The sequence below is a fragment of the Echinops telfairi genome, unplaced genomic scaffold (genome assembly GCF_000313985.2).
Source record: "Echinops telfairi isolate 266 unplaced genomic scaffold, ASM31398v2 ScPeMD7_2010;HRSCAF=2546, whole genome shotgun sequence".
NCBI classification, from domain to species: Eukaryota; Metazoa; Chordata; class Mammalia; order Afrosoricida; family Tenrecidae; genus Echinops; species Echinops telfairi.
This window is the reverse complement of record NW_022105908.1, coordinates 21,716,698-21,730,389: the sequence shown is the minus strand read 5'-3', so window position 1 is coordinate 21,730,389 and position 13,692 is coordinate 21,716,698. Positions and strand designations below refer to the sequence as shown.

The 13,692-nt window shown below is 49.1% G+C and overlaps 1 protein-coding gene across 1 annotated transcript in view; it reads right to left on the bottom strand.

The window, feature by feature from the left end:
- Positions 1–12,952: 12,952 nt before the first annotated feature.
- The window catches only part of KIF1C (kinesin family member 1C), a 28,100-nt gene continuing 27,360 nt past the window's right edge, over positions 12,953–13,692 (bottom strand). The window contains exon 24 of the mRNA XM_045293322.1: positions 12,953–13,686. Coding sequence (XP_045149257.1) covers positions 13,495–13,686 — 192 coding nt within the window. The 3' untranslated portion in view covers positions 12,953–13,494. The remainder of the gene's footprint in view (positions 13,687–13,692) is intronic.

The window sequence follows — 13,692 nt, the reverse complement described above, 5'->3', positions numbered from 1 at the left end:
TCAATAACGGCTGGCTTGGGCTCTGATGCCTTCCCAGGCTACCTCGTTCAGCCTCTAGCTCTGGCCCGCTGCCAAGAAGCTGAAAACGACTGGGCCAGTTAGAGCCTCCGTTTCCTCATTTCTACGCCTCGTGGCATTCATCACACCCACCTGGCGGTAATCATTTCACAAGCCTCGTCATAGCTTCTCTCTCCGACTGGGCTGTAGCCCCCATGAAAGGAAGACCTAGGTCACATTCGAAGTCCCCAACCTCGAGGAACCCAGCCAGGTGGGAATGACAACACAACCATTGTCCTATCACGTGGTACGTGATGGGGATGTACCTGGAGGAAACGTGAAGAGGAAAAGGTACCTCCCACAGACTAGAGAAATGAAGGTTTCTAGAGACCATGCCCAAAGGGGAGTGGAAGCCAGTCAAAGGGGCTCTCACGGTGGCAGAACTGCCAGGAAGAGCAAAGACAGACCCATGGGCAGGAAACAATGTGGGCCCCACAAGACCATGAGCTAGCTAACGTGTGACTGAGAGTGCCAGAAGGCAGTCCGAGGGGCTTTGTGGGATGTATGTCGACATGGATGTGAGGGCGTTTCGAGAAGTCTGTTGAAAAACTGGAATTGAAAGATCCACAAACCTTCTGAGTCCTCCTCGTGTTTACTACACCATTATATCCTCCCAAACACACAGGAAGATGTTTCCCATGCAATAGGCTCATAAATATAGTTTTCTTTTTATCATTCATCATAGATGTGCGTGATAATATATACACTATACATGACAAAACATCCACCAATTCAACCACTTCTACAAGCACACACATACACACACACACTGCCACCAAGCCCATTCTGACTCAGTAGGACAGCAGAACTGCCAGTGTGAGTCTCCAGGACTGAAACTCTTTTTCTTTCTTTCTTTCAAAGATGTTAAAGTCTTTATTTAATCCTCCGATCAGCTCTAGATCCATGGAACCTCAGCGATCATGGGAGGATCCCTGAAGCTTGGTTGTAGAGAGTTCCTTAGTAAGATGGTGAGTCACTTCAGGAAAGAATGACGGAACAATTGGAAATCGTGCTACTTAAACAAGTGTTCAGGAGAACATCACGCCGTTAGCGCCGTGGGGAGAGAGGCCATCGAAGATTGTTCCTGTTCTGGAATCACCAGTGTCCTGAATCCAAAGGAACCGAAACCTCGTGTCTGTGGGCTTACTAACTGATGATTCTGCCCCTTCAAGACTTTCCTCAGAACAAAAGAAAGCAGGAACCTCATGTGTGATTTAGACTGGCTGTCAGACAGGGTTGAAGACCCGATTTTCAACTTATGGGCTATAGCACTAAGAAGTTGCTCTAGAAGGACCTCACTGGGATTTGACACCCACCCACAAGCCATGCGCATGGAAGCGGCGATCACGAAATCATGAGTTGCGTTGAGCAAACCTGCCCCTCAAGATCTCTAAAATGTTGACGAGCAAGGATGTCACCTTGGGACTTGGTGGTTTTGAACTCACAACCACGATACCCCCAAAACTCCTTTCGTATGCATATTAAAATAAAAAATTTTAAACCTCAAACTCACTGCCGTCAAGTTGTTTCTGACTCACAGCGACCCAATAGGACAAGGTAGCTCTGCCCCTCTAGGTTTCCAAGACTGTAACAGGAACGCTTTGTGGGAGTAGAAAGCACAGAGGGGCTGGTGGTTTTGAACAGCTGACCTAGAGATTAGCAGCCCAACACATACCCCTCTGTCCCACCAGGGCTCCTTTTATAGGTATCGACATTACGTTTACCCATTCGCCTGTTGTTGACAGTTGGTTGTTTCTATCTTTGAGCTGCTGTGAAATGAGCTTCAGGGAACATTGGTCCAGGTTTCTGTTTGCATTCCTACCCATGATGCCTCTGGGTCCATATCATATCTAAGATTGGGATTGCTGGGTCATGTGGTAGTTCTGTACTCCGCGTTTGAGGGACTGCTAGACTGTTTCTCACAGTGACTATATTGCTGGGTGCCATTGAGTAAGTTGCGACCTGTAGCGACCCTTTGTGTGACAACAAAACACTGCCCGGTCCTGCGCCATCCTCACAGCTGTTCTTGTTTGAGCCCATTGTGGTAGCCACTGAATCAACCCATCTCATCAGGGCCTTCTTTTTACTGCCCCTCCACTTTACCAAGCATGATGGCTGTGGCATTACATAATTTCATGTCAACTTGAAGACATAAGTGTTGGATGACTTATGGACTAGTATCAGATTATGGTGTCGTTTCAGACTTACGGACTTGATCTGGACTGGGCTGGGCTGTTTTCTGGATAGAAGGACTTCTTAATATAAAGCTCTTTCCTCTACCTTGAGTGTCACTGGATTTGTTTCTCTGGTCAACCTGGCCTAATACAATGGCCTTTTCCAGGGACTGGTGTCTCCTGATAATATGTCCCACGTACGAAAGGCAATGACTGCACTACATAAATATCTTTTAGAAGCGTAAACCAAAAACATCCTCTGGAGTCTTCCTAAAACAAAACCACAGTGTTGCCTAATTAGTCAAACACGTCCTGCTTAAGCTTCACGATCTTTTGAAACGTTATCTCGATGGGATCAAAATGGACAGGAACAGCAAGAAAGAACAGCTAGGAAGCTTGGGGGCAGGAAGTTCCTGTGGGGGGTGGGGGTTCTGATTCACAGGGACGTCACGCATTACAGGCTGAAACATGGCCTGCTCCCCTGCCATGCTCACGATTGTCCCTCCGTTTGGGCCCACTGTTTCAGTCCCTGTGGACGCTGCGTGTGGAGGAGAAATAACTCAGAAGAGGCGGGTGAGGAGGGATGCCCAGCCCCAAGACCATCTTCCCTGTCGCTCAACTGTACATGTGGGAAGGCTGGATTGTCTGTAAGGAGCCCTGGTGGAGTAGTGGTCAGGCAGTGGCCAGCGAGCTGACGGTGGACCCTTTGAAATCACCAGCAGCTCCACAGCAGCAAGCCCGGGCTATCTACTCCTGTAAACAGCGACATTCTCCGAAACCCAAAGGGTCACTAAGTCAGCACTGGCTCTGTGGCAGGAAGGTGTTTTGTTTTTGCTGAACTTAATTTATATTTCAACCACCACCAAACTGTTAACGGTCTTATTGGGATATAAGCCACAAACCATACAATTGAATAGTTCAGTGTTAAGAAGACTTGTACAATCATTCCCACACTCAATTTTAGAGCATCTTCTTTGTTCTTGCACTTATCGTTAACACCCCATTTCCCCCCAAATCTCCCCTGCCATCCCCCAAGGAACCATCAGTCCAGTGCTTATTTCTAGAGGTTTCCTCTCCTGGATTTCATATAACGACAATTTTTTTTTAAGATAAATAAGTACATGATAGAGGAAATGGCCTCTAAGATTCCTTTCAGCCCAGCAAAGCCAGTGTTGCTGCCTCAGGAGGGCCTTTCAGAGATTTTAATGCCAAATCTGGAAAATTCCAAGGAGAGGATCAGCCCTCATTATGGGCTTTATTTTCTAAAATGCTTGCTCTATCCAAGTATCTATCTGAAGGGGAGGACATGGTTTCAAATCCACCTTAAAGGTAGGCTATATCCTGTCCAGGTTGGCTCTGCCCTGAGTGAGTTGTCCAAACCCAGCCCTGGACTGGAGGCTATCAAGGTGAGGGTGGAACTTTACCCAGGGAGGGGCTCTGGAACCCTCGATTGGGAATGGCCAGATTAACGTGGAAGGAGAAAGATAAGCATTCACATGGACTCTGGCTTCCCTCCTGTAAGACGCAACCCAGGTGCTCCTGAGATAGCGAGGTGGAGACCTGTTGGCAGAGAAGACGGTAAATGCGAGGTGATAGCACAATTAATCTGTGACAGCCTTGTACACGTATGTACCATAGTTCACTGGAGCGAGGCAGAAGAGTTTATCTGGGCACAGTACTTCCTGAATGAAGGGCCTTCAAGCTGCTTACCCCAACGTCCACCCGAGTTCCTCATAAAGGTGTGTCCACCTCCCCACCCAACCCCCAACATTTCAAAGTGAAATGTCACTGTGAGGTTTTCCAAAGAGACACCTTGGTGGCTTAGTTGGAGGAAGTATCTAGATTCCAGGTCATGACTGGTGAAGAGATAAGGACGTTTGGGACAAGTAAAGTCAGGGGTTGGAGACAGTCCTTACCGGGCCATCTGGCCTGGATGTTAGGAGAGAGCTTGTAGAATCACCTCGCTCTCTTGGAGGACGGTAGGTCCCCCAAACTCGCTGTCTGAGAGTCTAGTTTCTTGGTGCTGTGCCCGAGCTCACTGTGGTACAGCCACTGTTCATGTTCACAATGCCAGGGTCAAGGTGGGTGGAAGCCATCAAGTCTGGGGCTGCATGGAAGCCGTAGAAAAGTCCCTGCAAGCCCCTCCATCCGGAGGGGCTTCTCCAGATGAGGAAGGCTCAGGGCCCTGGTTATCTCCCTCAGCTCCCCGCTACCCCAACCATCACTTCTGTCACTTGTACCCCACCTTCTGCTCTTTTGAAAATACTCAGGGTGGGTTCCAAGGTTTGAGGCATGTCTTACCGAGAGCGACAGTGACCTTTATCCCCATGTGTGTCCAGGCAGGAGCCCATCTGGTCTTGGGGCACGCACAGTAGCGCTCAGTGACGTTCTTCACCAACAAGCGAGGTTCTACCACTTCCTACTTGAAGTGTCGATTCTTCAGTGAGCCCTCCACAAAGGGCACTTTTATTATCCAACAAATGACACCGCCCCAGGCACACTTCCTTAGAGCCATAACCCTTCAGTCTGCTCCTGGACATGCTTGTGTGGGGGTCTCCCCGAGATGTTTCCTCGGCGTTTTTCTCACCTCTGCCTCACATTGTTCCAGAGCTCCATTGCCAAAGACATAGGGTGCTCTTTTGTCTCACACGAACTCCAAAGGAAACGCCTGTACTTGAGTGGGTTTCCTATCCCCCTCTGCAGGGCATCAAACCCTAATAACTGGTTCAAAATTAGGGGCCCTGGTGTTATAGTGTGTCCTGCATTGAGCTGTTGGCAGGAAAGTGAGCAGTTCGAAGCCAGCAGCCAATCTGCAGGAGAAAGATGAGGCTTTCCACTCCCTTGAGAAGTTGGTCTCGGAAACCCACAGAGGCAGGTCTGTCCTATAGGCTGCTCTGAGTCAGAAACGACTCGAAGGAATTGACTTTGGTTTGGCGGTTTACAAACAGAGTTGGGGCAGGAGCCTCTGGCCTTGGGGTGAAATGGGATCCTCCTAACAGCCCAGGAGTCAGAGCAGCCCCAAGGGTCAAATCTGGATTCTGTTTACTAACTGTGGGCATTTAGGTAGGTTACTTAACCTTTATGTGCCTCCATTTCCTCATGTGCAAATGGGATAATAATAATCACCATAACCACTCGTAGGGCTATCACAGGATGAAATCTGTTACTATTTTTAAAATAATTCAAACTAGACCAAGGCCTGTTGTGAAAAAAGAAATTTTTTTAAATGAAAACACATGATAAGCCATATACAAGGGTTGGATAAATGTGCCCTTTTTATACTGTGATAAAATATACATAAGAGTTGCCATATTAATCATGGGCAATTCTGTGGCATTATTTACAGCCAAAATATTGTGCAATTATCACCATATTAATCTACAAGTTTTCCATCACCTCAAAAACTCTAGACAAGGTATGTTTTTTCCACTCAAACCCTTCCAGAGTAGCAGACGTAAGATTGCTAAGCATCACGGTGGAGCATAAATGTGATCATATTTGGGTCTGCTGTAGCCTTCCCTTCAGCAGTGAGGCCAACCGGGGGTTCCCTCAATGTCAGGGTCCGATGGGCTCATTCCATCAACAAATGTTTGAGTGTCTCCTGTATAATATGGTGTCAGTCCCTGGATGGCGCACAAGGTTAATACAGTCAGCTGCTAATCCAAAGGCTGGAGGTTCAAATCTACCCAGAGGCAGCTCCGAAGAAAGGCCTGGTTGCCGTACTTCTGAAAAATCAGCCACGGAAAACCCTGTGCAGCCAGTCTGGGGCCACTAGGTAGGAGCCAGAATCAACCAGACGGCAACTGTTTCGTAACGCATGACCTGGAATTCCAGCTTCAACTCAATTTCCAGACTTTTGTCTCCAGGACGAAGTCTCTGAAACTCGGTGAAATTAACACATCGGCATTTCATTCAAAGTCTGAACCACAGTTGGCGGTCAGCTCCAAGAGGAAGTGCCGGTTTGGGACATTGAAATGTGCTGTCTGGTCCCAGCCCTACTCTGCTGGATTCCAAGCAAGCCCTAGAGGTTTCTGGACCTCATTTCCCTCAGGAATACTACAAGATTAAATATCGATAGTGTTTACAGTTTTATAGACAATCTGTATGCATTATTTTGTGACTTAAAAAGCTAATAAAGCCTGTACCAAAAAAAAGTTTTGGTAAGTAAATCAGGGAATTGGATTTAATACTCTCTTCCTTGCCTCTAATCTCTACTGTGTGATTCGATTTGATACAGAGGGAAACCCTGCCTTCTCTGTCATCTCCACCAGTTCTCCTGTGGTTTTGGTCTGAAGCCTGTCTTAAGTGCTTCTCTGGCATGTACTGTACTGTGGTATTTCCCCTTAACAGCCAGCCAAACATACAGAGTTTCCTCAACACTGTTCCTCATCATTCTTTGCCCTCTGGAGTCCCCACGCCCTGGGCACAGTAGTGGAAGGGGGTGTTCAATGAATACGTGAGCACACGCTCTCTTGCTGCCATCGACTCAATGCCGACCCGTAGAGGCCCTACGGGCTCTCTAGGACAGGGTAGACCTGCACCTGTGAATTTCTAAGACTATCCCTCTTTATGGAAGTAGGAAACCCAGTCTTTCTCATGGAGCGGCTGGTGGTTTTGAACCGCTGACTTTGCCGTTAGCAGCCCAGTGCGTAACCACTATGCCACCGGGGATCCTGAGCAAACATTTTAGGGCACCTTTTTAGGAGATAGCAATGGATCCACGAAAACCAGACCCACTTTGGCAAGGACATATTGGACAAGGGTCTGATCTCTAAAATCTGTAGAAAACGTCAACCCCTCAGCAAGGAAAAACAATTAGCCCAACTAAAAGTGTGCGGAGGACAAGAACAGGCAGTTTGTTAAAGAAGATATTCAGGGGCCAACAAACTTAGGAAGAGATGATTGAGATCACTTGCCGTCGGAGAGATGCAAATCAAAACCACCACGAGAGACCGTCTCCTCCCAGAATTGATCCCAGCAGTGTTCAAAAAGGCAGCAAACAGCAGATGCTGGAGCGGCTGCAGAGAAATTGGAACCCTCACACAACTGCTCACAGGACAAAACAGGAGCTACCCTGTGGGGAGCGATATGGCCCTTCCTCAAAGAATTGTGATACCCTACAAATAAAGAACAAAGCATGAGCAGGTATAATGTTCATTGCAGCAGGATCCACAACAGCAAAAAGGGGTGGGGGGACCCTAAATTCCCATTGTGGTGCCTAAACACAATGGAATACTAAGAATGGCTGAAGAATAATGATGAAATTGTGAAAGCTCTCACGGCCTGGATGGATTTGAAGGGCATGTTTCCTTACCCTCGTAGTGTTATAACTGCAAGATCAGCAGTTCAAAACCACCAGCGGTTCCCCAGGAGAATGATGGGGCTTTCTAAACCGGTAGAGTTGCAGTCTCAGAAACCCACGGGACCAGTCCTAGTCTGTTCTCTTGGGTCACTGTGAGAATCTTCTCAAAGGCAGTGGGACGCTGAGCAAAGTTAGTCAGACGCAAAGATAAATATTGAATGAGACCACTACCATGGGGAGAGAAAAAAAAAAAAACAAGAAAAGGTTTTCACACCAAAGCCAATAGACTTTGATGGTAATCAGGAGTGGGGGGAGAAGAGAAGTGGAAGTAGGAGGGTGGATCAGCATGGACTTGGGTGAAGGAGAAGAAGATGCACTATAGGAGGGAAATGCTCACAAAAGGGGGAGTGGGGAGGGCGGGCAAGACAAGCCATTGAGAAGTTTGATAAATTGTTTAAGTTGTTGAATGCCAACATGAGGATCTGATATATAACGCCCACCTGATTCACAATAAAAAGTGAAAACAAAACAAAACGTTCTGGAGTGAGTTCTGGCTCACAGCGACCCTACGGTACAGGGTAGGACTGCTCCTTAAGGTTTCCAAGACTATAAATCTTTATGGAGCAGACAGCCTCATCTTTCTTGCGTGGAGGGGCTGGTAGGTTTGAACCGCTGCGTCAGCGGTTCTCAGCCCAAGGCAGATCCCACAGCGCCACCAGGGCTCCTTATGGATGCATTGGAGTATGAGAAATGTAGATTACTTCCATCTTCGTCATTCTTCTTCGCTGCGTTTGCTAGATTTCAAACAAAGCAAACCCCTCTCCATAGGCACATCGTTTCCTGTAAGGTTGCTCCACGTTTCGCTTTTATAAGTGGCTCAATGCAAATGCTCCGTCTCTTCCCTTTAAAAATCAAACTCAAAAGCACACACATTAGGAAAATGGTGACCTGGAAACCGACGATGAAAGTCGGTCCCCCTGGCCAAACTAGGCAACAGCGGGAGCAGGGCCAAAAGCCTGTGCCATTCCAATCCGGGGAGGCACCCTGCCGCGCTCCACTTGTTCCCAGAAAAGGGTAGCCGCGTGCGCCGCCCAGCTTCCTGCGCATGCGCCTCCTCGCGCCCAGCTACCGAAGACCTGAGCGCGCACGATCTCGGAGGCGCGCACGGGCGCGCTCACCCTAGACTGTGGTCGCGCAAAAGCTATTTTTCTGGAGAACAAGCGCCTTTTCTCCCCCTGGCGGACAATAGTGAAACAACCGCGTTTGGGGAGGAAGTTTAGAGGGTGCGGGCCTTGCCCAGAAGGAACCATTTGTGATGGACCGCGTTTTGCAGCAGCTCCCTTCTTTACCGGAGGCTTCAATTCTAGTTTGCAGGGAGGAAACCGGGAAGGTACGACCCTTGAGCCCCTAACATGTGCTAGGCCCTGTACCTGTACTATAGCATTCAATTGTATTAGTCCTATCTATTTACTTAAGACGATTGAGACCCAGGGGAGAGGACTTAGCCAGAGTAATGCGCCTAATGACAAGGCTGGAAACTGGGTCCCTGCGCTGATTAAAGAAAGCCCTAAGCTGCTGGGAACGGGGCTCTGTATTGAGAGAAAGAAAAGAGAGGCCTCTGGGGCTGACAAGACTCTGCAAGAAGGCTCAGGACAGCTTCTGTGTCACTTTCAAGGGAGCTTTAACAGACCGTGAAGGAGGTTCCCTGTGGCTGGCAGCCAGGTTCACTCCTGCACTACGAATGCAAAGCATGACAACTGTCCAGGCTGTCCAGTGGGTGTAGACAGGCAAGAATCTCACGATAGCCTGGGAACTTAAGCAACCCAGAACAAGGCCTTCCCAGGTCTCTGAAAACGTATTCCTCCTCCTTCAGGGAGCCCCGATGACACAAGGGTTACAAGTTGGGCTGCTACCTGAAAGTTCAGAAGTTCAAAACCATCAGTCACTACTTGGGAAAAAGATGAGGTTTTCTACTGCTGTTACCAGGTGTTAGTCTTGGAAACCCACAAGGGCAGTTCTGCCCTATCCTATATGGCTCCTGGATTTGCACTCTAAGGTTGCAACCTAAAGGCTGGCGTTTTGAACCCAAGGCCTGTCTGTAAAATCCTCAGCCAAGGGAACCCTATGGAGCAGTGCTACCCTGTGGCATACACATGGGATCGCCGTGAGTCAGAATCGACTCAAAGGCAATAGGGTTGGCGTTCGTTCATTTGTCGATGGATTAAAGAGGGTGGAAGAGAGGGGAAGGAATGGGAGGAGCTGAGATGGAAAGTTTTATTCATAAAGCTTTCAGGAACATCACAGTTTAATGTCAGCCCCTAACTCACCGCCATGGGGTCGATGCCGACTCAGGCCCTACAGGCCAGAGAAATCTGCTCCTTAGGGTTTCCAAGACAGTACAGTGAACCCTTGCCACTTCGCGTGGCTTCACTCTATCGCGGTTTTTGTGTAACAGCGCATGCTCTGTCATTACTGCCACTGATTGGCTCATACTGTACACGCTTGATGCCATAAATAATATAATAAATGATAATTGTAACGTTCAAAATGTTTTACTGTATTTTCCCATTTTCGGTTAATAAATTGAGTAATACGAGTGTAATGGTGACTAAAGGGTGTTTTTTCATGTCCTCTATGCTCTAACTACGAAAATATTTGATTTACAAATAAGGAATCCCACTTCGCGGAATTTCATTTATCACCGTAGGGTCTAGAACCGATTAACCGCGATAAACGAGGGTTCACTGTACATCTTTATGAGAACAGACAGCCTTATTAGGCTCCCCCAAAATCATAGAATTGTTTAGGAATGAAAGCGTTTCTGTAACACTCATCGAGTGACCAGACCTTGATATTCTCCAGATGATGCCAACTCCTCTTGCCTCTCAAGAGACAGAAGTATGTGCTAAGAACTTGTCTAATGAGGTGGAGGCTGCTGACCTCCAGCCTGAAGAGAGGTGGCGACACTAGCTGCATTTGGTTAGATAGCAGAGATGTCAGTCATGAGGGAGCAGAGTCCCAGGGACATGGGGAGAATTTGTGAGAACTCTGTATGACTTGGAGACAGCCTACCTCATGATATATTCCCTAAAGATCTACTGACCCTGGATGAGGACCTCAGGGTAGAACACTGAGATTCATCAGGAGCTGGTAGATCTTTGAGAAGGGTAAGTCAGACCTCCCCACTGTGCACCTAAAGGATACTTAATGCCTAGCAGGACAGCCTGTCCAATTAGAAGCCATGGCTCTGAGAGGTTATTTAAAGACACCACCAGGGGAGGAATCAAAAAGTACTGGGATTCCCAAATGTACTCAAAATCAAGGTAGAAAAACTCTGGGTGACAGAAGTTTTTAAATGTCTGAATACAGAACAAAGGAAGAAGGCTTCCAAAGAGAGAGGTTTCAGAAACGTGAATCTCCAAGGAAGCAAACAAAGGTGAAATTCTGGGCATGTGCAATGGAGCGCGCTAGAAAACTGGCCTGCTTACTGGGTGGCTTCTGTTTGGGAGTCTAAAGGAGACCCACAAAATAGTGACTATCACTACTTTACAGGGCAACTTGGGAGAGCTCAGAAATGGGGTGGGGTGGTGGTGGTGGGCAACCTTGTCTGAAATACTTGGACAGGCCCCACGTGGAGGGTGGCAATGAGGTTTCTGGCAGCCCTGGAGGTGAGATGGAGCCTGTGCTTTGGTTGGCTGACCTGGGTTGGAATCTTAACTTTGCTCTTAGATCTGTGTGGCCTTAAGCAGCTCATTATCTACTGAAACCTCAGCGTTCCCATTTGAAAAACAGGGAGATAAGACCACCGTTTAAACTTATTGTACAGGGTTACTTTCAGGAATTAAATAGTATGCATACAGAATGCTAGTGCCATGATTACATGCAGCTCAGGATAGATCAATGAATACTAAAGACTAAACAAGGCCCATCCAAAAACCCCTCTGCCATCAAGTTCATTCTCATAGCAATCCTAGAGGACATGGTAGGACCCCAAGGCTGTAACTCTTTATGATAGTATAAAGCTTCAAAAAAAAAAAAGAAAGTCTCGTCTTTCTTCCTAGGAGCAGCTTGCAGTTTCAAACTGCTAACCTTTTGGTTAGCAGCCCTGGGTGTAATCTCTATGCTCCTACAAATGAAGCCCGTAAGCATGGTAAAGGTTGATTTAGATGGCTGGACAAGTGGATAAAAATGATAGACAATGGCTATTTCAAAAGGCAGAGTCTTTAGGGAAAAACAATTGGGCTGTGTTTCAAAACAGGGAGCCACCTTTCCCAGCGAGGCCCCCCTGCCCTGTCTGCACCGCTCAGCTTGCTTTGAGTTTGTCATTTTCTTGTTCCCATTTAAGTAAGTCTCCTCAACCCGAGTATAAACCGCCCAAGTGAGCATTCGCCAAACTATCTATTACATTCCCAATCTCGGTCACTGCTGACAAGTCCCTGAAGACCTGGCAGTGCCAAGTGCCAAGGAAAAGGTGTGAAAAGGGTGCCAAGGAAAAGGTAACGGCATCGGGGTGTGGAAACCAAGAGGCCACCTGCTCTCGCCTTGCCCAGAGCTGTGGTTTGGCTGCATCCAGACACCTCACTGCTGGAATTAGGAAGCGGTAGAGCGGCAGCTGAGATCAGGCAGGAAACCCAGGGATTCCTCTAGCCTGCCAAGCCTACGCAAGGTGGCCTGCCATGGGCTTGTAGATCCTAGACAGAGCATTAAAATACACAGGCAGTATCCCTATTGAAGAGTCTTAAGACAAAAGAAATCCTACTTGGATTCTTAATCGACCCTGCCGAAAGGCAGGTCACGCGGTGAGATGGGAAGGCGATCATGTTAACAAAGACAAGACAGAGCTTGGAGAAACCGTGGCTGTTTGACAGGGAGCCCTGGTGGCATAGCGGTTACACATTGGCTGCACTCTGTAAGGTCAGCAGTTTGGAACCACCAGCCGCTTCTCAGGAGAAAGACAGGGCTTTCTACTCCCGTTAACAGTTAGTCTTGGAAACTGCCCTGTCCTACAGGCTGCTACAAGGGACAGCAGCTCGATGGCAAGGAGTTTGGTTTGGGTGGCGATTTGGGTGGTGCCATGGGAGAGTACAGCACTTCCCCAAACCCACCCGGGTCTTGTCCGGAGGGAGCAGCTAGCTGGGCATCGGTGGGCAGCTGTTCCTCCACCTCCTCTTGGCAACACCCAGCCGTTGTCCAGGGAGGGGGAGCAGGGGCGGGATGGGAGAGGCAGAGCCGGAAGCTCTGGGTGCATGAAAGGAGGCAAATGTAACAGTGTGCAGCCTGCCGAGGAGACCCACTGTTCTGAGGGGCACGGAGCAGGTGAGCGCCCGGGGAACCCCTGGGACCCCTCACCGAGCGGAGCCTTTGCTCTGCCATTCACGCCTCCATGACACCCCCACCCCTCCATGACTGAGGCACAATGCCCTGTTTGCTATCCTTTATTAAGGGCCCCATACCCTCATGGGACTCCAGCCAAACCAGACAGGTCCCCCCAATATAGCAGGAGGCCTGGAAGGGAAGGGGAATGACTCATGATCCCACCACACCTCCCTGGAAACAGAAACCCACCACAGACAGACATACAGAAGGGGGCGGGGAAGGAGAACTGGCCTCACTCCAGGCTCTAACCCTAACCCCTAACTTGAAAAGCAAGTCAAACACTGGCTATGTAGCACCCCGGCCCTCCACCCCCACCCATAGCAGCGTTGGTGGGACACCCCCTCCTCTGTAAGGGGTGCCCCGAGGGGCTTCCCATCACTCGTCCTCCACTTTGGTTTGCTCCTGGCAACTCCGTGCCCTGCCCTCCATCGGCCTCCGGCCTCACCCCTTCATCTTCTATCACCTGCTCGGACCTTCACTCCTCTCGGGGCCTCCCTGCCCAGGGTCTCTGGGGAAGCAGTGTCCCAGGCGTCCTCGCTCCTCCTTGCACAGGCCTGGCCAGACCCTCGGCCCAGGACCTGGGGCTCACACGGCCCCACTCTCCTTGAGGTCAGGGGCTGAGCGCTGCCGTCTCATCCGCGGGGGTGTAGTGTAGGGGGGGTAGCGGGGCCCCGGAGGCCTCTGGGCAGGGTACGGCTGGGGCTGCTGGGGGTAATAGTTGTGCTTTTTGGGCTGGAAGTGCTGGGGTTCCGGTTGTGTGGAACCCCCTCCACGGGGTCGGCC